At 42.1% G+C, this 27,782-nt stretch overlaps 1 protein-coding gene across 1 annotated transcript in view; it reads left to right on the forward strand.

Moving 5' to 3' along the window:
- The window catches only part of LOC145401728 (uncharacterized), a 346,623-nt gene that overhangs the window by 301,191 nt on the left and 17,650 nt on the right, over positions 1-27,782 (forward strand). Inside the window, exons 2-6 of the mRNA XM_080273908.1 lie at positions 6,818-6,936; positions 14,020-14,283; positions 23,192-23,422; positions 24,297-24,384; positions 25,747-25,843. Of these exons, the coding sequence (XP_080130034.1) occupies positions 6,818-6,936; positions 14,020-14,283; positions 23,192-23,422; positions 24,297-24,384; positions 25,747-25,843 (799 nt within the window). The remainder of the gene's footprint in view (positions 1-6,817; positions 6,937-14,019; positions 14,284-23,191; positions 23,423-24,296; positions 24,385-25,746; positions 25,844-27,782) is intronic.

A 27,782-nucleotide genomic window follows, 5' to 3' on the forward strand; every position in this document is an offset into this window, starting at 1 on the left:
GAGAGAGAGAGAGAGGGATAGTGGAAAAACAGACATACGAAATTGAAAGAGTGTGACAGACAGAGAGAAGACAAAAGCATACACTACATACAGAAAATGACAGACGTAGAGATGAAAGATGACAGGCAGAGAAGAAAGATGACAGAAGGCAGACAGACAAAGAAGAAAGATGGCAGTGATGATAGACAGACAGATAGAAGAAAGATGACTGAAGATTGACAGACAGACAGACACAAGAAAGATAAGACAGGCATAGATGCAGAGACGAAAGATGACCCACAGAAGAAAAATGGCAGACAAGAAAGAAAGACAGAATAAAAATGGCAGACAGAGAGACGAAAGACTGGCAGACAGGTAGATAGAGACGGAAAATGACGGAAGACAGACAGACACGAAAGAAAGACAGACAGAGGAGAAAGACAGACAGACAGCATTGTACCTGATCCAGAGTGACTCGTTCCCATAGCAACCAGCACTTATCCTCCATCTTCCGTGCGGACGTGTATGTAGCGATGCACGTGAGGTGATGCGTGTACGTGCACCTTGACGTGCCTGGGCTTGTATTGTGAGTATGGTTTCCCTAACACCTTTTCCTAAGCGATTTATTTTGCAGATGGCACATTCAATATCCTCTTTATATGGTTCTGAAGGAAGTTATACTGATATTAAAACCGGATAAGTCACCTGTAAACGTGTGTAAAGGTGAAATATGCAGAATAGGCCAGGTATAGTTGGGTAATGGTGGTTGTGGTGATAGCAGTGATAATGATGATGATTACGGCAATAATAATAATAATAATAGCAATAATAATAATAATGATGATGATAGGAAAAATGAGGTTGTTATTGGTAGTGGTGATGACTAGTAGTATTGGTAGTAGTAGTAATAATAATTAATAATAATAATAGTAATAATAAAATAATGATAATAATAATAAGTAATAAAAATAGGAGTAAGAATAAGAATACTAGTGAGTAATAATAATAATAATAATAATAATAATAATAATAATAATCCCACCACCACCACCACCACCACCACCACCACCACCGCCGCCTTCCCATTCCTAGATATGTCAACAAAAATATACACAGCATCCGAAATAAAAAGCCATTGTCCACGAAACAGCACCAGTGCCCACCGTCCCCACTGAAACCAAACCCATGCACATAGCCAACTCTTTCTCATTACTAATCATAATGGTGTTTTGTGTGTGTGTGTGTGTGTGGCGGGGACAATAGGGGCGAATCCTAGTGTGTTTGTAAGCGGAAAAACGCACTAATAGGCCGGCATTGTGTTTTGTTGGGGTTTTTGTGTGCGTAGGGGTTGTGTGTGTGTGTGTGTGTGTGTGTGTGTGTGTGGAAAGTCGTGTTTTTGTGTGTGAGTGATTACCTGTGTGCTGGGGGGAGTAGAATGTATGTTATTGGTGTGTGTGTGTGTGTGTGTGTGTGTGTGTGTGTGTGTGTGTGTGTGTGTGTGTGTTTGAAAGGACGTGTTTAATCGTACGTGTGTGTTGGGGGAAGGTGTGTGTGTGTGTGTGTGTGTGTGTGTGAGAGAGAGAGAGAGAGAGCTGTCACTTAGCACGCATTTCAACGATTTTATGTATTCTCTCTCTCTCTCTCTCTCTCTCTCTCTCTCTCTCTCTCTCTCTCTCTCTCTCTCTCTCTAATAGCATGTTTCCTGTGTAAATGGAAGCGGCCTTTAGTTCCAACATTAAGAACTTTATCCCTAAGGCGGTAGGTAGGTGGGTAAGTAGGGAGGGAAGGAAGGTAGGTAGGTAGGTAGGAATGGAGGGAGGGAGGGAAGGAAGGAAGGTAGGTAGGTAGGTAGGTAGGTAAGTAGGGTGGGAAGGAAGGTAGGTAGGTAGGTAGGGAGGGATGGAAGGAAGGAAGGAATGTAGGTAGGTAAGTAGGGAGGGAAGGAAGGAAGGTAGGTAAGTAGGGTGGGAAGGAAAGAAGGAAGGTAGGTAGGTAAGTAGGGAGGGAAGGAAGGTAGGTAGGTAGGCAGGTAAGTAGGGAGGGGGGAAGGTAGGTAAGTAGGGAGGGAAGGAAGGAAGGAAGGTAGGTCGGTAGGTAAGTGGGGTGGGAAGGAAGGAAGAAAGGTAAGTAGGGAGGGAAGGAAAGTAGGTAGGTAGGAATGGAGGGAGGGAAGGAAGGAAGGTAGGTAAGTAGGGTGGGAAGGAATGGAGGGAGGGAGGGAGGGAAGGAAGGAAGGTAGGTAGGTAAGTAGGGAGGGAGGGAAGGAAGGTAGGTAGGTAAGTAGGGAGGGAAGGAAGGAAGGAAGGTAGGTAGGTTAAGGAGGGAGGGCAGGAAAGTAGGTAGGTAAGTAGGGAGGGAAGGAAGGAAGGTAGGTAGAGAGGGAGGGAGGGAGGGAAGGATGGATGGAGATTTGGAAGTAAGTAAACAGAAGGTAAGGTAAGGAGAGAGAAAGAGAATCCATCTTATATGTATATAGATATTATAAAACGACACGATAATGTATATTCTGTGTGTGTGTAGGTGGAGTGATTTGTGTACATGTGCGTAAATGGTTACTGTGCCTTTGAACCAATCGTATGTGTGTGTGTACTCATGTTTTTGTGTATGCATGTATGGATTCTTGTATGCATGTGTGGATTGAGGTGTTATGTGCGTGTTTGGACGTACACATGCAGACATTTCATTCAAGTATACAAAAAAAGAAAGATTTATTTATTTATTTCCATACTATCTAACTTTACTCTTCCAAAAGATAGTAAAATATATTCAGATTGAAATATTATGATGCCAGGCGAAACTTTCTGACACAGGCCTGTAGTTTAGGAAGCTTATTTTAACTTTGGAGCCAGATTTCCCTTAACTTCTGCACAGAGTTCAGAATTATTGTTTACTTTTACGTTTGTTGCGTTATTTTTCTCTCTCTCTCTCTCTCTCTCTCTCTCTCTCTCTCAGGCCTTTTCCATCCCTAATTCAGTCTTGACTCATACCTAATCCAACTAATCCTACCCTAATCCAGTACAGTCCTGCCTGATCCAACCCTAATCCAGTACAGTCCTGCCTAATCCAACCCTAATCCAATAGTCCTGCCTAATCCTACCCTAATCCAGTACAGTCCTGCCTAATCCTATCCTAATCAATCCTACCCCAATCCTAATTTTACCCTAATCCTACCCTAATCAATCCTATCCTAATCCTACCCCTATCCTAATCCTACCCTAATCTTAATCCTGTCCCAATCCTAATCCTACCCTAATCTTAATCCTGTCCCAATCCTAATCCTACCCTAATCTTAATCCTATCCTGATCCAAACCCTACCCTAATCCTGCTCACCCCGATCCTAATCCTCGCCTAATCCCGCTCCCCCCAGGCCTGTCCTAAATTAAACAAAAGACCTTCAATAATAGGGATTCCAGAGCCGCTGAAAAATAGATATAAAAGAACCTCTATTAATTTGTTGCCCACCCTGCGCTTCAAGGGGAGATTTAAAGGGATTTGTGGGGGATTTAAAGGGATTTAGGGGATTTAAAGGGATTTGTGGGGGATTTAAAGGGACCTGGTGGGGATTTAAAGGGATTTGTGGGGGATTTAAAGGGACCTGGTGGGGATTTAAAGGGATTTGTGGGGGATTTAAAGGGACTTGGTGGGGATTTAAAGGGATTTGGTGGGGATTTAAAGGGATGTCGGGATTTAAAGGGATTTAGGGATTTAAAGGAATTCGGGATTTAAAGGAATTTTTGGTGGAGATTTAAGGGGATTTTTAATGGAGATTTAAAGGGATTTTTGGAGGAGATATAAAGGGATTTGGGATTTATATAATGGTTTCCGGGAGAGAGAGAGAGAGAGAACAGGTGAGTCAGTGAGAGAGGGCAGGTAGGAGATCACCATGACAACTGACTCCCCCAACTCTCTCTCTCTCTCTCTCTCTCTCTCTCTCTCTCTCTCTCTCTCTCTCTCTCTCTCACACTTTCTTTCCTTCTTCTATATCTTCTTTCCTTCCTTCTTTATTCATTCCTTCAGTCATTCCATCCATTTTCTTTCTATCCTCCCCCTCATTACTTCCTTCCTTCCTTTTCTCCTTCCCTTCCTACCTTGAACATGTGTGGCTGGAGAGAGAGAGAGAGAGAGGGAGGGAGGGAGGGGGAGAGAGAGAGAGAGAGGGAGGGTAGCGTGGAAATGAAGTGTAAGAGAGAGAGAAAGAGAGAGAGAGGGGGAGGGTAGCGTGGAAATGAAGTGTAAGAGAGAGAGAGAGAGAGAGGGAGGGAGGGAGGGTAGCGTGGAAATGAAGTGTAAGAGAGAGAGAGAGAGAGAGAGAGAGGTCTGGGTTTGATGTGGGGAATGAAGGTGTTTACGCCCGAGTGATTGAGAGTATCGCGTGCTTACCTTCGTGTTCTTGCTGTTCTTCTTGTGCTGGAGAGAACTTTGAAATAACATTATCTAGATCAGTATTGTTCAACCTACAACGCTTATCTTAACAGGGTATCCTCACCTCTCTCTCTCTCTCTCTCTCTCTCTCTCTCTCTCTCGCTGAACAGGGTATCCTCCCCACCCCGCCACCCACCACCCTCTCTCTCTCTCTCTCTCGCTGAACAGGGTATCCCCCCCACCCCGCCACCCACCACCCTCTCTCTCTCTCTCTCTCTCTCTCTCTCGCTGAACAGGGTATCCTCCCCACCCCACCACCCTCTCTCTCCCTCTCTCTCTCTCTCTCTCTCTCTCTCTCTCTCTCTCTCTCTCTCTCTCTCTCTCATTAGCATCACTGCCCACTCCCTTTCACCAGAGCAACCATCTTTTTTATTTCGTTTTTTTTCTTCTTTTTCTTGTTTTATCCTCTTTTTTTTGTCCTTCCACACGTGTTTTTCTGTGTTTGTGTGTGTGTTTTTTTTCTTGGGTTCATTTGGGTGTATTTTCTCTTCTTTGTATTCGTTTTTTGTGTGTTTTTTTTGGGGGGGTTGCTGTGTTTTTCACTTTGATTTTTCATTTTTCTGTAGTCCGTTCTTTTTGGTGTGTGTGTGTGTGTGTGTGTGTGTGTGTGTGTGTGTGTGTGTGTGTGTGTGTGTGTGTCTATATATTTGTGTGTGTGTGTGTGTCTCTATATATTTGTGTCTGTGTGTCTTTGTACATATTTGTGTGTTTATATATTTGTCTGTGTGTGTGTGTGTGTGTGTGTGTGTGTGTGTGTCTGCGTATATATTTATGTGTGTCTGTATATATCGTGTGTGTGTGTGTGTGTGTGTGTGTGTGTGTGTGTGTGTGTGTCTCTATATATTTGTGTCTGTGTGTCTTTGTACATATTTGTGTGTTTATATATTTGTGTGTGTGTGTATGTGTGTGTGTGTGTGTCTGTGTCTGCGTATATATTTATGTGTGTCTGTATATATCGTGTGTGTGTGTGTGTGTGTGTGTGTGTGTGTGTGTGTGTGTGTGTCTCTATATATTTGTGTCTGTGTGTCTTTGTACATATTTGTGTGTTTATATATTTGTGTGTGTGTGTATGTGTGTGTGTGTGTGTCTGTGTCTGCGTATATATTTATGTGTGTCTGTATATATCGTGTGTGTGTGTGTGTGTGTGTGTGTGTGTGTCTCTATATATTTGTGTCTGTGTGTCTTTGTACATATTTGTGTGTTTATATATTTGTGTGTGTGTGTGTGTGTGTGTGTGTGTGTCTGTGTGTCTGTGTGTGTCTGTGTCTGCGTATATATTTATGTGTCTATATATATCGTGTGTGTGTGTGTGTGTGTGTGTGTGTGTGTGTGTGTGTGTGTGTTTTGCTTGTGCTGTTGGTGTTTTTATCATTTTATTAATCGCTGTGTGTAATTAAAGCAACAAAAGGTGGTTTGGTGTTTATCTGTGTGTTTTATTGTGGCCCTAATTAAGAGAGAGAGAGAGAGAGAGAGAGAGAGAGAGACAGACAGACAGACAGACAGACAGAGAAGGGGGGAGTTAGTTGATGAGATAGATAGATTAATGGATAGATAGTTGATGAGATAGATTAATGGATAGATAGTTGATGAGAGATTAATGGATAGATGGTTGTTGAGAGATTAATGGATAGATAGTTGATGAGATAGATTGATGGATAGATAGTTGATGAGATGGATTGATGGATAGATAGTTGATGAGAGATTAATGGATAGAGAGTTGATGAGATAGATTAATAGATAGATAGTTGATGAGATAGATTGAGGGATAGATAGTTGATGTGTGTGCAATACTTTTTTGAAATTATTATTATTATTATTATTATTATTATTATTTCTGTTATTATTATTATTTGTTATTATTATTATTATTATTATTATTGCTTCTACATTATTTTCACCTTCGTTGGCCATATTTTTGTTTATATTATTTTTCTTTATATCTTTCTTCCTCCTCCCTCTTCTCTCTCCTTCCCCTCCTCTTCCTCCTCCCTCTTCTCTCTCCGTCCCCTCCTCTTCCTCCTCCTATCTCTCTCCTCCTGCAGCACCATTTCCTTAATATGCTTATAAGGAAATGAGTCTCTCTCTCTCTCTCTCTCTCTCTCTCTCTCTCTCTCTCTCTCTCTCTCTCTCTCGTTTTATTTATTCTGTTTATATCATTTGTTTAACCAATTTCTTTCTCTCTCTCTCTCTCTCGTTTTATTTATTCTGTTTATATCATTTGTTTAACCAATTTCTTTCTCTCTCTCTCTCTCTCTCGTTTTATTTATTCTGTTTATATCATTTGTTTAACCAATCTCTCTCTCTCTCTCTCTCTCTCTCTCTCTCTCTCTCTCTCTCTCTCTCTCTCTCTCTCTATCTCATTTTGTTCATCCCACACTCACATACATCATCTAACCTCATTTACTTTCTCCACAGAGCTAGAACGAGTGCAGAGTGGACGAAGGAGCGAGGAGAAGAGGGCAGTGGAGGTGACGAAGGAAAAGAGCATCAAAGTTACAGTCAAGGTGTTGGTCCCTGTCAGAGAACACCCCAAGGTTAGTGGAGTTGTCGTGGCCTTAGGTTCTTTCTTTGTATTAAAGAAAAATATTAAAGGGTTTCTCTTCCTACCTCCCATCTACCTTTCTTTTTTTTCCCTTCCTCCTCTGCACCTTTTTCGTGTCTCGTTTCTGTTTATTTTCGTGTGTGTGTGTGTGTGTGTGTGTGTGTGTGTGTGTGTGAGAGAGAGAGAGAGAGTCGGGGAAAATCAGTTTGGTCTTCAAAAAACAAAATTTATAGAATGACCCTACTGGAAACTCGAGATGAAAGCGCAGATGAAAGAAACCGTAGGAGGGCAGTTGGAAATTAAAGATTAGTGCCAGTCTCTCTCTCTCTCTCTCTCTCTCTCTCTCTCTCTCTCTCTCTCAAACGCACCGTATAGCCTCACACACACGTCCCTATATTTTCAGACTTGACGGAATTCTCTCTCTCTCTCTCTTTCTCCGTAAGGCCCCGTACACACTTATATTTTCACACGACGAAATCTCCCTCCCTCTCTCTCTCTCTCTCTCTCTCTCTCTCTCTCTCTCAAACCCACATAACCCCGTACACAGTTCCCTATTTTTGCACGGTAGAACGGAGGCTTCGACGCAGTTCCCCACACACTCTCCCAGCAGTGCGCTCTCACCTCGCGATTTAAGCTGCCAATTTTTCGAGCACGGCTGTCAGATCGGCGGGGGTGAGGCTTCGGGGTGACACTATGGGGTGGCAGGTGTCAGAAGGGTGACGGGGCGCGGTAGAAATGTGTCACGGTGATGCAGGGGGAGGCGTTTTAGATGTTAGGAACCGGGGAACTAATTTGACACGCGCCGCCATCTTTGTCCCGGGCCTCCGTTTTCTTTTGAGTGGCGGTTCCGTTTTTCTTCCTCCCGCTAGGTTTTATTTTTTTTTGTAGGTGGGACTGACGAATTTCTCTGCGTTGGCTAGCTTTTTATATTTTTTGGTTTTTTTTTTTCGTTCATGTATGACTTTTTTGAGATTCGACTCTCTCTCTCTCTCTCTCTCTCTCTCTCTCTCTCTCTCTCTAGGACTGACGAATTTTCTGCCTTGTCCTCCTCTTTTGTGGTTATTTTTGAAGATAAAACTTTGCTATTTTCTTGGCGTTATTCCGTGTGGAGGTGGATGCGGCAGCTTTGAGGCTTTGGGTGGTGTGTGTGTGTGTGTGTGTGTGTGTGAGAGAGAGAGAGAGAGAGAGAGAGAGAGAGAATGTGGCAGCTTTGGGGTTTGGGGTGGTGCGTGTGTGTGTGTGTGTGTGTGTGTGTGTGTGAGAGAGAGAGAGAGAGAGAGAGAATGTGGCAGATTTTGGGGTTTGGGGTGGTGCGTGTGTGTGTGAGAGAGAGAGAGAGAGAGAGAGAGAGAGAGAGAATGAATAATATAAATATTAATGTATAAAGAGATTGGTAGGTCGATCATAAATAGATAGACACAGACAGACAGATGGATCGGCAGACGGACAGGTGGAGAGAGAGAGAGAGAGAGAGAGAGAGAGAGAGAGAGAGAGAGAGAGAGAGAGAGAGAGAGAGAGAGATGCACTGAAAAGTTGGAAAATACATAGACAGACAGACAGATGGATAGACAGATGGAGAGAGAGAGAGAGAGAGAGAGAGCTGCATTGAAAAGTTGGAAAAGAAGTGAGTAAGGCAGAATAGCAATGAATATTAAAACAGACAAGGGAACGAAGGAAGGGTGACGCATTAAAAGAGAAGGTTGGGAAAATTACTGCACTGAGATAAATGTAAGATAGTGAGCCAGCTTTAAAATGATGTGAGAAACAGGGAGAGTAATTTGAGGGATAGGAGAGGAGAAGGTTTTTAGTTAGAGAAATGTGAGTGGTTAAAGAAAGTGAGCAAGAAATGAGGGAAATTGAGAAAGGAGCCTGGGAGGGAAAAAGAAAGACAGAATTAGAGACAGGGGAGAAAGGAAATTGTGAATACGATAACAATTTGAGAGAGAGAGAGAGTATAGATAGAAATGGCAGTAAGAATAGGTCAGGGGGAGAGAGAGAGAGAGAGAGAGAGAGAGAGAGAGAGAGAGAGAGAGAGAGAGAGAGAGAGAGAGCATAGAAATAGTACTAAGAGGTCAGGGAGAAACAGAGAGAGAGAGAGAGGGAGAGTAAGAGGGAGAGAAAGAGTATAGATAGAGGTAGGTAATAAGAATAGGTCAGAGAGAGAGAGAGAGAGAGAGAGAGAACTGGAGAGAGAGAGTGAAGTGAGGGGGGAGTTGAAGAGAGAGAGAGAGAAGTGAGGGGAGAGTTGAAGAGAGAGAGAGAGAGAGAAGTGAGGGGGGAGTTGAAGGGAGAGAGAGAGAGAGAAGTGAGGGGGGAGTTGAAGAGGGAGAGAGAGAGAGAGAAGTGAGGGGGGAGTTGAAGAGAGAGAGAGAGAGAGGCCATTTTGTGGTGGGCAGTGACCCGTCAAATTGTCCCTTGTTGATGGTAATGGATAAGCAGGCCAGAGAATAGATAAAAATAGATAGATAGATAGGAGATAGATAGGGTAGGATAAAGATAGAGAATTGAGAGAGAAAATGGAGGTAGGGATAGAAAAGGTAGGATAAGAGAATAGATAGAAAACGGAGGAAGGGATAGAAAGGGTAGGAGAAAGATACAGATAGATTGAAAAGATAGATATAGATAGAAAACAGATAGATAGATAGGACAGAGATATGGAGTAGATATTAAAGATAGAGATAAAGATAGAGGAGAGAGAATGAGAGATAATAGATAGAAAAGAGAGAATAGATGGAAAAGATAAAGATGGAGGAGAGAGAAAGAAAATAGATAGATAGAAAGATAGGATAGAGAGAGAGAGAAAAGAGAAGGAGATAGAGATAGGAAAGATAGTGGTAGATAGAAAATAGTTATGGGAGAGAGAGAGAGAGAGAGAGACCATTAGGTAGAAAGAGGGACATAGAAAAGATAGTCTCTCTCTCTCTCTCTCTCTCTCTCTCTCTCTCTCTCTCTCTCTCTCTCTCACACACACACACACACACACACACACACACACACACACACACACACACACACACACACACAGAAAAGATAGTCTCTCTCTCTCTCTCTCTCTCTCTCTCTCTCTCTCTCTCTCTCTCTCTCTCACACACACACACACACACACACACACACACACACAGCAATTAGCGTGTGTGATGAATACTATTAATACGTAACAGTGTAATCAAGCCTGCAATAGTGGGTGTCTGTGGCAAAATGATTGGATGGATGGATGGCGTAGTAAGTGGAGGGAGAGGTGGATGATGTGGATGGAAGAGTGACGTATGGATGGATGGGTGGTTAAGTGGATGGAGGGACGTATGGATGGATGGTTAAGTGGATGGAGGGACGTATGGATGGCTAAGTGGATGGAGAGATGGATTATAATGTGGATAGATGGATGAGTGGATGGTAGATTAAATGGATGGTTGGAAAGTGCTACACCTCTAAATTGATTCCATAGCACTTCTTTGTGACTAGCATTATATTTCATTGCTCATTTATTGCTACATCTTAGTATTCAAGATGGATAGATGGCAATTTTAGGCCAAGTTAGAGTAAAAAAAGAGTATAGAAAGTGAATGGATAGATGGATGGAAAGTTGAATGAGTAGATGGATTGTAAGCGGATGAAAGAAATGACTGTGTGTGTGTGTGTGTGTGTGTGTGTGTGTGTGTGTGTGTGTGTGTGTGTGATTAATTGTTTGAATAATCATAGCGCTGAGATTGATGGTCTCTCTCTCTCTTTCTCTCTCTCTCTCTCTCTCTCTCTCTCTCTCTCTCTCTCTCTCTTTCTCTACCACATACAAAAATTACCAACCTATCTTTCTAATAACTATCACATAAAAATCTCTCTCTCTCTCTCTCTCTCTACCACATACAAATACTACCAACCTATCTTTCTACATAATTAGCACATACAAATCTCTCTCTCTCTCTCTCTCTCTCTCTCTCTCTCTCTCTCTCTCTCTCTCTCTCTCTCTCTCTCTCTCTCTCTCTCTCTCTCTCTCTCTCTCTCTCTCTCTCACAACAGGCTTATTCTGCTCTCTTTCAAACCCGATTTTTTTTTTCTTTAAACGAGCTAATGTGGTCATAGAAGCCGATTTCCTGCCGATACGGGGCGGTGGACACGGCTAATCGGCTCCATGGGTGAGAGAGAGAGAGAGAGGGAGGGAGAGAGAGAGAGAATTGTTAGATGGGCAGATAGATGGACATGCTCACAGATAGACACAAACAGAGGTAAATAAGTAGACTGGTACAAACACACTATATACAGAGACAGGCAGATAGATAGATTGGATAAGGTAGATAGACGGGGAGAGAATTTTAGATGCAGATAGATAAACAGCTAGACAGACACATAAAGATAGAGAGAGAGAGAGAGAGAGAGAGAAATCCTTCCGAAATGGCCAGAAACTTTGCCGTAATTTCAGAAGTTAAAAATAGACAGCAAAGCGAATCTCTCTCTCTCTCTCTCTCTCTCTCTCTCTCTCTCTCTCTCTCTCTAAGGAAAGCCTATCTAATGAAGTAATTTATATGCTCCTCTTCAATTATGCAAAAAATACAACTAAGTCACCCATCTTCTTGTCATATATATATATTTTTCTTAATTTCCCGTATCATTATTTCTTAGGCGTGAGGGTGATTTGGACTGAGTTGGACTGGGTTAGCTGAAGCAGATGTAGATTAGGGTAGGTTAGGGTAGTTTAGATGGTTAGGTTCTCTCTCTCTCTCTCTCTCTCTCTCTCTCTCTCTCTCTCTCTCTCAAATCGCATGTTTATTTCAACTCCCGTAGCGGTAAAATATGCAAACCAGTTGAACGGAAGCGAAATATTCCACTCAGGTCTGTGATTGAGGCTGGCGCGGGTTAGAGCCAGCTTTAATTTTCTTTAATTTGCGTATTTTGTGCGGTTTTGATGCGTGCCTTTTGTGATAAAATTTTTGGCTGATAGCTTCTGTCTACCTCTGTCTGTCTATCTATCTGTCTGTCTGTCTGTCTGTCTGTCTGTCTATGTGTTATATCTTTTGCCTGCCACTCTGTCAATTTATCATTATATTTTTTCTACCTCTCTGTCTATCTGTATCTATCAGTGTGTCTATATATATCTTGTGTCAACCTCTATCCATCCATCTATCTGTTTATATCTTGCATCTATCTCCGTATCTATCTGTTTATATGTATACAGTATCTTTATCTACCACTATTTCTCTGCTTATATTTATTGCATCTATCACTATTAATCTATCTACCTCTATCTATCCATCTCTTTGTGTTTGTGTCCGGCACTTTTTTTTAATATGCGCCTCTATCTATCTGTCTTTCTATCTATTTATCTACCTACCTACCTACCTACTTTCCTTCTTTTCTTCTTTCTTACCTTCCTTCCTTCCTACCTACCTTCCTACCTACCTACCTACCTACCTACCTACTTTCCTTCTTTTCTTCTTTCTTACCTTCCTTCCTTCCTTCCTACCTTCTTACCTACCTACCTTCCTTCCTACCTACCTTCCTGCCTACCTACCTACCTACTGTATGATCTGTGAATGTGTCAATTGTAGTCATTTTTTTGTCTACTGTCATGCTTTTATATTTTTTGTATATATTTGTATTTTCATCTATCGTGTGTGTGTATTCCCATCTATTTATGTGTATGAGTATCTGTATGTATGTCCATGTATGTATTTATGTGTATCCTTGTATTTTGTAACTCTCTCTCTCTCTCTCTCTCTCTCTTGTCTAACTCTTTCCTCTTCCTATCTCTACCCCTCTCTCTCTCTCTCTCTCTCTCTCTCTCCAATTAACAAAAAAGCCAGCTCCACCAGCCAATGTTTTACGTGCATTTATTGAACTCACAAACACAATCATCGGCTCCCGTGTGAGTTGGCTTTGAGAGAGAGAGAGAGAGTGAGTGAGAGAGAGAGAGAGAGAGGTATATGTAGGGAATATAATAGGGGAAATATATTTGATAGTATGACGGATGGGGGGTGTGGATGTATGTATGTGTAGGGAGAAAGGAAAAGTACTTTGGTGTGTGTGTGTGTGTGTGAGAGAGAGAGAGAGAGTAATAAGGGAAGTGTAGGGAGCAAGGGAGAGAAAGTGCCTATGATGTATGTGTGTGTGTGTGTGTGAGAGAGAGAGAGAGAGAGAGAGAGAGAGAGAGAGATTTAATCCATTTCTGAACCAATTCGACCTAACTTAATCAATGCAGATTTAACTAAACCTCGCCAACAGTAACTTCGTCATCAGCTGCAGGCCCATTCCTTTTTCATATTTACTACTTTGCCCTGATGCTTCACCTAACTTCACCTTGACCTTGCCCTAACTTCACCTTGACCTTGCCCTAACTTCACCTTGACCTTGCCCTAACTTCACATTGACCCTGCCCTAACTTCACCTTGACCTTGCCCTAACTTCACCTTGACCTTGCCCTAACTTCATCTTGACCTTACCCTAACTTGACCTTGACCTTGCCCTAACTTGACCTTGACCTTGCCCTAACTTCACCTTGACCTTGCCCTGACTTCACCTTGACCTTGCCCTAACTTCACCTTGACCTTGCCCTAACTTCACCTTGACCTTGACCTAACTTCACCTTGACCTTGCCCTAACTTCATCTTGACCTTGCCCTAACTTCACCTTGACCTTGCCCTAACTTCATCTTGACCTTGACCTAACTTCACCTTGACCTTGCCCTAACTTCACCTTGCCCTTGCCCTAACTTCACCTTGACCTTGCCCTAACTTCACCTTGCCCTTGCCCTAACTTCGCCTTGACCTTGCCCTAACTTCACCTTGACCTTGCCCTAACTTCACCTTGACCTTGCCCTAACTTCACCTTGACCTTGCCCTAACTTCACCTTGACCTTGCCCTAACTTCACCTTGACCTTGCCCTAACTTCACCTTGACCTTGCCCTAACTTCACCATTGTCTTGCCCTAACTTCACCTTGACCTTGCCCTAACTTCACCATTGTCTTGCCCTAACTTCACCTTGACCGTGCCCTAACTTCACTTATATCACCTTCACCATAACTTCACCTTTACCTCACATAACTTCACCTACCTTCACCATAACTTCACCTTCTCTCCCGTCAGTTCAACTTCGTGGGCAAGCTGCTGGGACCTAAAGGCAACTCCCTGAAGCGACTACAGGAGGAGACGATGACGAAGATGGCGATTCTGGGCAAGGGGTCGTTCAGAGACAAGGCCAAGGAAGAGGAACTACGGAAGAACCCTGACCCCAAGTACGGGCACCTTCAGGAGGATCTACACGTCGAGGTGACCGCGCACGCACCTCCGGCCGAAGCGTACGCACGGATCGCGTACGCACTTACGGAAATACGGCGCTATCTGGTTCCCGTGAGTCTCTGGTCTTATTTCTTTCAGTGTTGTAATTTGAGGGTATTTTATTGTATTTTTTTATTTTCTGGGTTTATTTCAGATTATTTCTTACACACACACACACACACACACACACACACACACACACACACACACACACACACACACACACACACACACACAGTCCAATACCCTGTCTATCTGTCTGCAGCATCTATTCTCTCTCTCTCTCTCTCTCTCTCTCTCAGTCCAAAACCCTATCTATCTACCTGCAGTATCTATTTCTCTCTCTCTCTCTCTCTCTCTCTCTCTCTCTCTCTCTCTCTCTCTCTCATTCCAAGATATTCCAGTCGGTTCCAGAATAATTAAGTTCGATATTCCAGTTTGATAGTTTCTGATAATCCTGCATAATTCTGGAACAGCTTGGGTGGATTATTGTGATGGGAGAGAGAGAGAGAGAGAGAGAGAGAGAGAGATTGGGAATGAATGAAGGAAGGAAATAAGGACGTGGTGTTAAGGTGGAAAATGAGAGAGAGAGAGAGAGAGGAGAAAGAAGAAATGAGAGAGAGAGAAATTGGGAATGAATGAAGGAAGGAAATAAGGACGTGGTGCTAAGATAGGAAAGAGGGAATGAGAGAGAGAGAGAGAGAGAGAGAGAGAGAGAGAGAGAGAGAGAGAGATAGATGGGAAAGAAGGAAAGGGAGAGACATTGGAAAGAAGAAATTAGAGAGATGGAAAAGAAGGAACGAGAGAGATGAGGAAGAATGAATGAGAGAGAGAGAGAGAGAGAGGGAAGGAGGAATGAGAGAGAGATAGTAACTTTAGGATCTGAGAGGTAGAGAGAAAGAGGAGAAAAGCAAACATAAGAAGCATTAATAACGTAACGAATGAATAAATGGAGAGAGAGAGAGAGAGAGAGAGAGCAACAAAGGGGAGGTGATTGGCATTGGGGAATCATATGAATGGTGGAGGCTGGACAATAGATTAATGGGGTAGATAGATGGAAAAACACTGCACACACACACACACACACACACACACACACACACACACACGAATTAAGAAGAAAGTGATGATATGATGATGAAAATAATAGTAATAATAATGATAATAATAATAATAATAATAATCTACTTACCATACCTATTTAATTGTTTAGCGAAATTGAAATCTAAATACTGCCATTCATTATTTACAAAAACTTTAATTAGAAGGATATACATATATATATATATATATATATATATATATATATATATATATATATACTGTATATAAAGAGAGAGAGAGTGTGTGTGTGTGTATAGGTATGTATGTGTGTCTTTGAGTTTGTATGCTTGTGTATATGTGTGTGTGTATGCTTGTGTGTGTGTTTGTGTATGCATGTGTGTGTGTGTTTGTGTATGCATGTGTGTGTGTGTGTGTGTGTGTATGCTTGTGTGTGTGTGTGTATTTATGCTCGTGTGTGTGTGTGTGTGTGTGTTTAGTACAACCACTATAAATCTTTCTACGTTATTGTTATTATGTTTTTTCCAAGGCATATATTTCGCGTTTTATTTTTTGCTATTCATATTTCGCGAACAGATGAGCGAAATTCCGTAAATCGGCTCAGCATTTAGTCAGAATTTATCGAACACGCTTGTAAATCTCCCGGGGATCAGACGTAAAACCCAGGCTGCAGTGAAAAGGTGAACGAATGTGAGTGAACTAATGTGGAAAGTAGGGGTTTGCGGGGTGGGAGAGAGAGAGAGAGAGTGTGTAGATACTGTAGGAAGATAGATAGGGTTTTGAGAGAGAGAGAGAGAGAGAGAGACTGCAGGTAGATAGATAGGGTTTTGGGGAGAGAGAGAGAGAGAGAGAGAGAGACTGCAGGTAGATAGATAGGGTTTCGGGGAGAGAGAGAGAGAGAGAGAGAGACTGCAGGTAAATAGATAGGGTTTTGGGGAGGGAGAGAGAATAAGTGTAGATACTGTAGGTAGATAGATAGGGTTTTGGGGAGAGAGAGAGAGAGAGAGTTTAGTATCTATAGGAAGAACGGTGGATGTGTGTATGGTGTATGTAGCCTGTGTGTGTGTGTGTGAGAGAGAGAGAGAGTTTAGTATCAACAGGAAGACAAGTGGCTGTGTGTATGATGTATATATGTATATGTACGTGTGTGTGTGTGTGTGTGTGTGTGTGTGTGTGAGAAAGAGAGAGAGAGAAAGAGAGGGAGAGAGAGCGACCCCCGTGTTTTGGTACCGTAAATCCATTAGTGAAGGGGCCGATATGAATAGCAACTCCCAAAACATTTTTCGCTGGGTTTGAAAGCCTGGGTTAGGAAATAATTGTGAATATATGACGAGGCTTATTTTAACATTTTTATATTTATCGGACTCTGGACACACGCTATATAGCCCGTTTACGAAGGCCTGTAGTCCGATTTCTGCGTAACAGATGGCGCACTTACCATCACATGTCTCCACTTAGGCATTCATTTGTTTTTCTTTTAATATTCCTATATATGTATGACACTAGCAGTTTGTATCCAAGGCGCAACTGTCCTTCTGTGTTTGTGAGTGTGTGTGTTTGAGAGAGAGAGGGGGAGGGGGTCAGTAATAGGGAGGAAGCTGATGAGGCGACGATTTTTGACTCCACCGGGTTGAGAAGAGCTGTATGTGGGTTTGTTGAGGCTGTACGTAACCCCTCCAGTTCCAAAAAACCTCCTTAGCCTGAAAAAAAAAAAAAAAAAGATGGATAGAATACAAAAAATAAATCCATAGTATCAGTGGATTAAGACTACATATCAACCTACCAACTCTCTCTCTCTCTCTCTCTCTCTCTCTCTCTCTCTCTCTCTCTCTCTCTCTCTCTCGGCCTCGCGTCCTTTCAAGTGGCTGTCAGACGTCGTACCACTAGAGCTGCGTATTGTATGTTGATTGGCGACTGAACTGACACCTGGCCATGTGCACTTCCTACTCTGTTGATTGTTTTGCATTTCTGTTTTTCCTTTTTCTGTTTTTTTTTTCGTTTTCTTGCGTTTGGTTGCTACACTTCACGTTTATGATGGGAATTGTGTTATGGTGGTGGTGGTGGTGGTGATGGGGGTGGTGGTGGTGGTGATGGTGGTGGTGATGGGGGTTGTGGAGGTGGTGGTGGTGTTGTTGATGATTGTTGTTATGGTGGTGGTGTTGATGATTGTTGTTATGGTGGTGGTGGTGGTGATGTGGTTAAATTGATGCAGGTACTGGTGGTAGTGGTGGTGGTGGTGATGATGATGATGATGGTTGGTGGTATGGTGGTGGTGGTGTTGATGATATGAATGTGATGGTGGTGTTGGTGATGATGATGATGATGGTATGATTGTGATGGTGGTGTTGGTGATGATGATGATGATGATGGTATGAATGTGATGGTGGTGTTGGTGATGATGATGATGATGATGATGGTTGGTGGTATGGTGGTGGTGGTGTTGATGATGATGATATGAATGTGGTGGTGGTGTTGATGATGATGATGATGATGATGATTGTGGTGTTAATAATGTTGATATGATTATGGTGGTGATGATGATGATGATGGTGATGGTTGTGATGCTAATGATGATGATGATAATGGTTGTGATGATGATGATGATGATAATGGTTGTGATGATGATGATGATGATAATGGTTGTGATGATGATGATGATGGTAGTGGTGATGATGGTGATGGTTGTGGTGATAATGATGATGATGATAGTGGTGGTAATGATAGCAGTAAGAATGATAGCTTTGAATATTCGGTAATGCGTCGTGTGGTGTGAATTGGAGTGGATGATTAACATAATTGAGATAATTCAATGATCTCTGTAATTGGCGTGGAGTTACTATGAGTGGTATAATCGAATTGGTATTAACACTCCTAGGCTCGTGTTCTCGTGGGACAAGGAGGCTCCCTAACACCTCCTCCTTAGCGATTTATTTTGCAAACGACCCATCAATATTCTCTGGTTTGCTTCCTGTGTCTTTTGAATAGCGACATAGATTGCATGAATAACACACAAGAATGGAGAGAAAGAGAAATCGGACGCTCCCTAACACCTCTTCCATAACGATTAATTTTCCTGACTACCCAGTGGCGTAATAAGACAATACGAGGGCTCTACATCCTTTCCATAGCACTTCTTCGTGACTAGCATAATTTTCTAGCGTTAATCTGTTGTTACATCTCAGCATTCAAGATGGGGAGATGGTAATTTTAGGCCAAGTTACTGTAAAAAGAGTATAGAGATTATTATTATTATTATTATTATTATTATTTTGAGAGGGTTAGTGGTGACGGTACTAACCCCCATTTCATTATTATTATTTTTGTTATTATTATTATTATTTTTATTATTCCATTAGGTAAAAAAAATTAATAGTATAATGGTAGGAGAAATAAATTATAAACCACAGCCTACTAAGTAAATTAAAACAAACTCAGAAAAAAATGTAGGCCTAGTGGAAATAAAGAAACTCAGAATTTTTTTTTAGGCCTACTGGAAATTTGCGACTGGAAAAAAGATGCACGGGAGAGAAGAGTGAAATGTCGCAGGGTTTAGGGATTTTCATGCATTTTTCACGCCAGATAAATTTTGTGAAAGACTGGGCACGTGAAAGGGCTGGAAAGGGGTTTGGTGAGAGGGATTGTGTATGTGTATGTGTGGATGGGGTTTGGGAAGGATGGTGAAGGTGGTCTGAGTGATTTTTAGATGTGGAGAAGTGTGGTAATGATGATGATTTGTCTGTAGATGATTTGTCTGTCTGTCTACCTGTCTGCCTCCCTACCCACCTACCTATCTCCCTACCTACCTACCTACCTATCCCCCTACCTTCCTACCTACCTACCTCTCTACTTTCCTATCTCCCTGCCTACCTACCCTCCTATCTCCCTACCTGCCTACTTTTCTATCTCTCTACCTACCTACCTTCCTACCTCCCTACCTTCCTACCTCCCTACCAACCTACCTTCCTATCTCTCTACCTACCTACCAACCTACCTTCCTATCTCTCTAGGTATTTACAGACCTACCTACCTATCTCCATACTTGCCTACCTACCTATTTACTTACCTCCCTCTCTACCTACCTACTTATCTACCTACCTTACAGCCTTTCGTAAGTGCTCGTACTTACCTTAGTACCTACATAAATTTTAACACCCTACCTACATCATCTATCACCTTACCTTTCTGTCTATCGATCTGTCATTTATCTATCCATGTATGTAGGTATCTGTGTCTGTCTGCCTGTATGTCTTTTTTTGTGTATATATCTATCTGTCCATCGGTATCTCAGTCCATCTTTTATATCTCTCTGTATATCTATCTGTCTGCCCTTCTATCTATCTACTTTATCTATCTGTGTAGTATACCAATGCCCCTATGTATATCTCAGTAACAAGCATTTTTATTGGATATTTATTTGTATTTATCTTTCCATTTCTATCTATCTGTATGTATACGTGTCTCAGTTTTCTCTTTATCTATCGTTCTAACTGGAGAGAGAGAGAGAGAGAGAGAGAGAGAGAGAGAGAGAGAGAGAGAGCCATAACAGCTGGTAAGGAGAGGGGTAGGGTAGGAGAGAGAGAGAGAGAGGGAGGGAGGGAGAGAGAGAGCCATAACAACAGGTAAGGAGAGGGGTAGGGTAGGTCAATGGGCACCTCGCTTGGAAAATGCCTGAGTATGCCCTTTTTACCGACCCTTCGTTTTCTCTCATCATGAATTTCTAATGTAGGGGTAATGGAAAGAAAATGGGATTGGGGACGCGTTTTCTGTTTTTCGTGTGTTCCATTTATTATTATTATTATTATTATTATTATTATTTTGTCTGGCTTCTTTCGTTTTTTTTTTTTTTCACCTCTGTCTTTTCCCTTCCCCCTTCTCTTCATGCCTTCTCTGTTTCTAGCTTCCCTTCCCTTCCCTTCCTTCCCTCCTTCCTACCTACCCACCTACCTACCTACCTACCTTCCTTCCTTTCGTCTCTTTCCTTCTCCTTGTCTCTCGCTCTCTCATCCCTTCCTCGGACCTTTCCTTCCCTTTTTTCCTTTCCTCCTTCCTTCATTCATTCTTTCCTCACCTTCCTGTACACCATCTTCCTTCCTTCACTCCTTCCTTCCTTCCTTCTCTCCTTCAGTTAATTCCTTTACTGGCTTTTATGTGTCCATTCCCTCTTTATTGCTATGTTTATTCAGTTATTCTCCGGCCGGTGGTGATTTAGAGAGAGAGAGAGAGAGAGAGAGGGAAGGAAGGAAGGAAAGAGGGAGGGAAGGAAGGAAAGAGGGAGGGAAGGAAGGAAGGAAAGAAAGAGGGAGGGAAGGAAGGAAGGAAAGATATAGCGAAAACGAATGCATTGTGAAAGAGCGAGAGACAGAGAGAGAGGGAAGGAAGGATGGAAGGAGGGAGAAAGATTTGTAGGGAAGGAAGAATAAGAGAGAGAGGGAGAGAGCGGGGGGAGGGGGGGGAGAAAGAATAAGAGAGAAAGCCTCGAGTCTTGAGAAAATTAAAGAAAGTGAAATTAAAGATAGTGTGGCCAGATAACCAGCCTAATTCAATATCAACAAAGCCCCGAAATGAAAGAAAATGAAAGAAAATGAACACTAAAAATTCCTTTGTTACTCAGGTTTAATTTCTGTAATGTGAGAAAGTGTGTTATGGAGGGGGTAATGTCCTCTCTCTCTCTCTCTCTCTCTCTCTCTCTCTCTCTCTCTCTCTCTCTCTCTTTTCTTGTTCCCTAATTATTGAATGTCAGTCCCAGTTACATTTTTCTCATTTGTGTGTGTGTGTGTGTGTGTGTGTGTGTGTGTGTGTGTGTGTGTGTGTGTGTGTGTGTGTAAGAGAGAGAGAGAGAGAGAGGTGATAGGACACGGTAATATTTCCATGCAAATTCTGTAAGTATTAGGGTATAAATAATAATAATAATAATAATAATAACTAATAATAATAGATGATGAAAATAACAGTAACCAATGATAATGGAAATATTAGTAGTAATATTGATAGTGGTAGTAGTAGTAGCCTAGGTGTTGTTGTTGTTGTTCTGTAATTACTGTTGTTGTTGTCATTGCTGTTGTTGTTGCATTTAATAACGCAACAACACAGCTACGGTCGTCCAAATCCCCCAGCTTTGCACCGCCAGCTAAAAATACCCCAAGGTTTAATAAAGTTCACCTCTTAAAACACCAGAATATAATCTCACTCGTATATTAATTCATTTTTTAATTCCTCGGCACGGACGCTGGGCAAAGCAGGAGATTATTACACAGGTGAATGATTTAACGCGGGTCACAGGGGCAGGTCAGGTGAGGTTAAATTGGGTTAGGTTGGGGTGTGGTTGGCTTAGGGTGGGTTAGGTTGGGTTGGTGTTTATTAGGGTGGGTTAGATTGGGTAGGGTAGGTTAGGTTCGGGTTGGTGTGGGTTAGGTAGGGTTGGATTGAGTTGGTGTGGGTTAGGTAGGGTTGGATTGGGTTGGTGTGGGTTAGGTAGGGTTGGATTGGGTTGGTGTGGGTTAAATTGGGTTAGGTTGGGGTTTGGCTGGGTTGGGTTAGGGTAGGTTAGATTAGGTTAGTTGGGTAAGATTGGGTTGGGTTGGGTTAGGGTAGGTTGGATTGGGTTGGGTTGGGTTAGGTAAAGTTTGGTTGGGTAAGGCTAGGCTGGTTAGGTGTGGTTGGCAGTGAAATGACGGGGGGACATGGAGGCGATTTGTTTGTGGCCACCCCTTACGGGATTAAGGCGTCTGGGAAGATAGATAGATAGATAGATAGCTACATTCCCTCGTCCCCTTAACATCCCCTTACCCTCCATCGCGGAAAAAACGCAACCACACTAACTTTGGAGATCCTTTGGCAATTTCGGGCTTGTGTGACGGTGGTGGTAATTGAGGCGGGCAAATTGGCAATCGGGAGGCTTATAAACGACTCATTTGCCGGGCCTCGCCGCCTGACCTTACTGGGTCATATGTTGAGGGGAGGAAGCAAGGGTCACTGAGTTGGATAGGGAGGGAGGGGGGAGAGGCAAGATCAGTGAGAGAGAGAGAGAGAGAGAAGGGGAGTTAAGGTCAATGAGAGAGGGAGAGAGGAGGCAAGGTCAGTGAGAGAAAGAGAGGCAAGGTCAGTGAGAGAGAGGGGGGAGGCAAGGTCAGTGAGAGAGGGAGAGAGAGGAGGCAAGGTCAGAGAGACAGGGGGGCAAGGTCAGTGAGAGAGAGGGGGGAGGCGAGGTGAGAAAGAGAGAGAGGGAGAGGGAAAGAGGAGGCAAGGTCAGAGGGAGAGAGAGAGAGAGGAGGTAGAGTCAGAAAGAGAGAGGGAGAGGTTTCGTTAATGGGTAACTTGACAAATGATTCTGAGTGAAGGGGTGAAGGGTGATATTTTAAGAGAGAGAGAGAGAGAGCTTTGAAGGTGTAAAAGAAAGGAAGGCGAGGACGAAGTAGGTAACCAAGTGTGTTCCAGCTTACCCAAACTTGTGCATGTAAAACCAACTCAGCCTCATCTAACACAATTGTCATATTCCACCTCTAACCTAACCCAGTATAACCTAACTAGACATATTCAAGTATAACCTAGCTAGACATATTCAGACTTTATTGATGTCATTATAATTATTTTTACTGTTTTCTGGCTCAGTTCCATAGCAACGAAATCCAAGAAGAGTAGATGTGAGGTATGCAGGTTCTGAAAGTATTATTATTATTATTATTATTATTATTATTATTATCATCATCATCATCATCGTCATCAGCTTCATCTTCATCATTACTGTCATTATTTTTATTGTTATTATTTTTATCATTAATATTATTATTATTATTATTATTATTTTTATTATTATTATTATTACTATTTGTCTAATCCTGTTACTATTATTATTATTATTATTATTATTTATTGTTTTTGTCATCTATCATCATCCTTATCGTGTTCTTATATTCCACAGGACCACAACGATGAGATCCGGCAAGAGCAGATGCGGGAGATGCAGGTGTTAAATGGTCGGGGTGCACTGGTGGCGGGGGGTGGGGGCAGCGGGGAGGGGGGTGACGGCCACACAGACTCCACCGGCTCACTATCCCCACCAAACTCCCTCTCACCACCACCTGCCGCACCCGTCAAGCTTCCACCAGGCCATCAGGTAAGCGTAGAGCATTTTGGAAAGCGTTTATTAGGTGTGGCCATGTGGAGTGGATGTAGAGCGAGACTAACAAGGAGAGTGTGAGTGAAGAGCATTTTGGAAAGCTGTATTATTAGGAAGGACAGGTTGATGAATGGAGAAGTTAAGAAGTCACTGCATGATAGTATTGTGATCCCTACCCTGACGTATGGAAGCGAGGCGTGGACCTTGCTAGAGGGGAACAAGTCAGGAGTGAGAGCAGTGGAAATGAGTTACTTGAGAGGAGCATGTGGAGTGACATGGAGGGACAGGTTGATGAATGAAGAAGTGAAGGAACGTTGTGGGGTAGATGTGGATGTGGTTGAAAAGATTAGGAGAAATACACTGAGGTGATTTGGACATTTGGAGAGAATGGAAGAATGAAAGACTGAGAGGGTGTATGTAGGTGAAGTAGAGGGAGGAGGAGACTGAGGATGAGGTGGAAGGATGGAGTTGAGTGGTATATGAGGGAGAGGAGAGTGAGTTGGGGGAGGGCAGTCAAATGGTGGGTGACAGAGCGACTTGGAGGTGTTTTGTCTGTGGCCACCCTTTGTGGGATTTGGGCATCGGGCTATAGATAAGATAGATTAGGTGTGGCCATGTGGAGAGGATGGAGAGCGAGAGACTAACAAGGAGAGTGTGAGTGAAGTGGAAGGGGGTGGGAGAGGGAGGGATGGAGTGGAGAGGTATACTGTACTGTATGTGAGATGGGATGAGTCGGGGAAGGGCAGCTAAAGGCAGGGGACAGGGCGACATGGAGGTGATATGTTTGTGGCCACCTCTTACAGGATTAAGGCGTCTGGCAATAGATAGATAGATAGATAATGAATGACTGTGTACATAGACATATTCAACCGAGGAATTGTATAACAGTGTATAATTTCTTTTTCAGGTCACCCCCACCGTCGCCCCCACCCTGATGACTACACACCCGGCTATGCGAGGGCTTACCAGGGCTCAGATGGGCCTGCTGAGTACCGGTAAGAACCCCGTGTGTGTGTGTGTGTGTGTGTGTGTGTGTGTGTGTGTGTGTGTGTGTATGTGTGTGTGTAAAACTTAGGGAAATACAGTGTGGTTCAAAAATAAATAGTTTGGGTTGCATAGGATGGCAGACTTGTATCAGTATTGGCCAAGCAGTAAGTACCTGTAGAGGTAAAAATGCAAGCAACTGTAAATGTGAAAAGGGTTATGAGAATTGGAAAGTGAATAGGAAATGTGAAAAGGGCTATGAGAATTGAAAAGTGATGTAGGGTAGACACAAGTAAACAGGGTTAACATTGAATATATCAGATTGATTCAGTCATGTGATTAAATCATTGCTTTTTTGGGGGGCAATTTTTTTTTTTAAATCTAAAAGTCAATAAAAATAAAATCTGAAGGTTTATAAAAGTTGTGTAACACTTTGTGTTGGCATTCGTTTATTCAGATACTTAAGCATTAAGTTAGCAAATTTTGGAGAATGGTGCCATTAGACATTGTTACATTGTATGACGGAAAAAATAGTTTTACATTTGTGTAACTAAGTACTGGAATTATTTGTACATGTGACATAGTGAGCCATAAATCACAAACCCAAGCCATAAGACTAGGCTGTGCTGGGTCACTTAAGGCCATGGCATAATAATATCATCTTAAGATTTGTCTGTGTGGTAATATAATCAGCTTTGGAATATGCTGTCTTGACTACCACTGGCAACTCAGCCTTAACCAGCAGTGTACAGACAGCACTGGAACAGTTGTGTATCTGGAGTCTGGCCAGTGAACCATCAGTGGATAGACAGGACAGGAAGTGTACAGTGTTCAGTATACTGCTTTTGAACTATTAGCTATCTAATAAACAAAAATCAAGAATAAAAAAATCAGATAAATAAATTATTGATTTTACTTTTTTATTAAAAAAAAAAAATCACCATCCCTGCTAGTAAGTCTCACGTTAGTTCTAATGTCACTAATTTCACTCAGCCTTACTTATTTTAATTCCTTCTGGTCTCTAATCTCACCCTCATTTGACTCTACTCTCACCCTTGTCTGACTCTGTTCTCACGTATCTGACTCAAATCTCACTTTCCTCACTCGCATCTCACTTGGCTTACCCTCATCTGACTCTAATCTCACCCTCATCTCACTCTTAATTTCACTCATCTCACTCAAATCTCACTTTCCTCACTAATCTCATTTGGCTGATTCTCATCTGACCCTAATCTCACCCTCATCTGACCTAATCTCACTCTAATCTCACTCTGCTCTCTCTAATCTCACGTGGCTCACTTTCATCTCACTCTAATCTCACCCTCATCTGACCTAATCTCACTCTGATCTCACTCTGCTCTCTCTAATCTCAGTGCCAGGAATGCCAGCCCCGGGAGTGCCAGGTGCCATGCTGGGTCGCTTCCCCACCCTCTTGCCTCTCGGATCAGTGGCACCCATCGCCCCACGCAGGTATGTGAGAGAGAGAGAGAGAGAGAGAGAACTAAGTGTGAGTGTATGTGGTGAGAGGGAAACTGTGTGTGAGTGTGTGTGCATGGTGAGAGAGAGAGAAACTGTGTGTGTGTGTGTGTGTGTGTGTGTGTGTGTGTGTAACCTTTCTCTGTCCTCTGTTCAACCCCTCGTGAAAGGAAGTCTGTGTGTGTGTGTGTGTGTGTGTGTGTGTGTGTGTGTGTGTGTGTGTGTGTGTCCATCCCCTGCCCCAACCTGTCCTCAACCTTCTCCTGTGTGTGTGTGTGTGTGTGTGTGTGTGTGTGTGTGTGCATTCATTTTACTGTATTTTCGTATGTTTAATGGTTCTGACCTTTTGTATTATACGTCACTTGTAATTCTAAGCTTTTCTGTAATGAGGTTTGTTCTTTAAATGATATGGTCTTTTTAGTGTCATTTTTTGGTCTGTAAATGAGGTATGTGGTAGAATAGATAATTTATAATAACCATGAGGTGTGAGGTATGGAGATATTGAGAGGATTTATTTATTAAAATGGATATTATTTTTAATTTGAACTGGCTTAACACTTCTGGATATTTTTGAATCTTATTGTACTCTATTTTGATTGTAACTGACATTACACTTTTTATATTTACACATTTTTCTTTATTTTCAATTTACTTTTTACCCTCTCACTTTACACTTTTTTTTTAACCTTACTTTTTGTTTACATATGTTACCTTACTTTAAACTAATTTTTCAAAAACTCTCTCTACACTTTCAATAATTTTGTGAGAGAGAGAGAGATAGGACCCATTGTGAGGTGTCTTTATCATGTTATTCTGACCTCTCGACAATTATATTTGACGTGGGATAGACTTGGAATAGGAAGGGTTGGATATAGCATTAATATACCCCTTCTGTACGAGAGCCCTTTCCTTAGTTGAAATAATTGTTTAGTTGGAGCAGTAAATAAATAATAATGATAAAAATAATAATGCCGGTCACTCTCATCTTAAATGTCAGGACCAATTTGCCTATCCCTGGGTTCCTACGCTCCTCATGGGGCGACATAGGATTGGATGATGGATGGATAATAATAATAATAATAATCATCATCATCATCATCATCATCATCTATCTGTCTGTCTATAGCCCAACGCCCTAATCCCGCAAAGGGTGGCTGTAGATAAAACGCCTCCAAGTCGCTCTGTCACCCACCAATTGACTACCCTCCCCCCAACTCACTCCCCCCTCTTTCATATAATAATAATAATGTCCGTGGGTAAAGATGTGCCTCATAAATATTTACAAATCTCACCTTATGTTGAAATGAGATGGGTATAAAATCATTTCACTCTAGTTTACCTCATCTCAAAGCATAGATGAGACATGAAATAGAAGGATTTGAATTAATACCATAGCCTCACCTCACAATGGTCATATGAGGGTAGTAAATATGAGTTTGTGTGAGATTAAGGCTGCATATCATCTCTCCTCACAAAATAATAATAATAATAATAATAATAAGCTTGATAATTTTAGCATCTCTCAAAATTACCTCACTCCTCATGGTTTTAATCTGTCAGTGTGGTTTGGAATATGGTGGTATTTTACTGGTGTATATAGTGGTATTATGGTGGTGTTGGAGTAGGCACTGTGGAATAGAGGAGAGAGAAAAGATTGCTACACATATTGTCACACCTTTCCTGTTGCAACATATACCTTCTCTCTCTCTCTCTCTCTCTCTCTCTCTCTCTCTCTCTCTCTCACACACACACACACACACACACACACACACACACACACATCTACTACACAGAGGTATTTGTGATGCTGTATATTGAAAATGGTGCATATTCAAACCACACTGATGAAAGAGCATATTTTTTTTCTTTCTTTTTTTTAGTGATTTATATATTAGGAATGTTTTGAGCATTTGGGCCATAGGTAGTGAAGAAA

Source organism: Coenobita brevimanus, chromosome 56, assembly GCF_032717465.1.
Source record: "Coenobita brevimanus isolate Jiangsu-jjx chromosome 56, ASM3271746v2, whole genome shotgun sequence".
Classification (NCBI taxonomy): domain Eukaryota; kingdom Metazoa; phylum Arthropoda; class Malacostraca; order Decapoda; family Coenobitidae; genus Coenobita; species Coenobita brevimanus.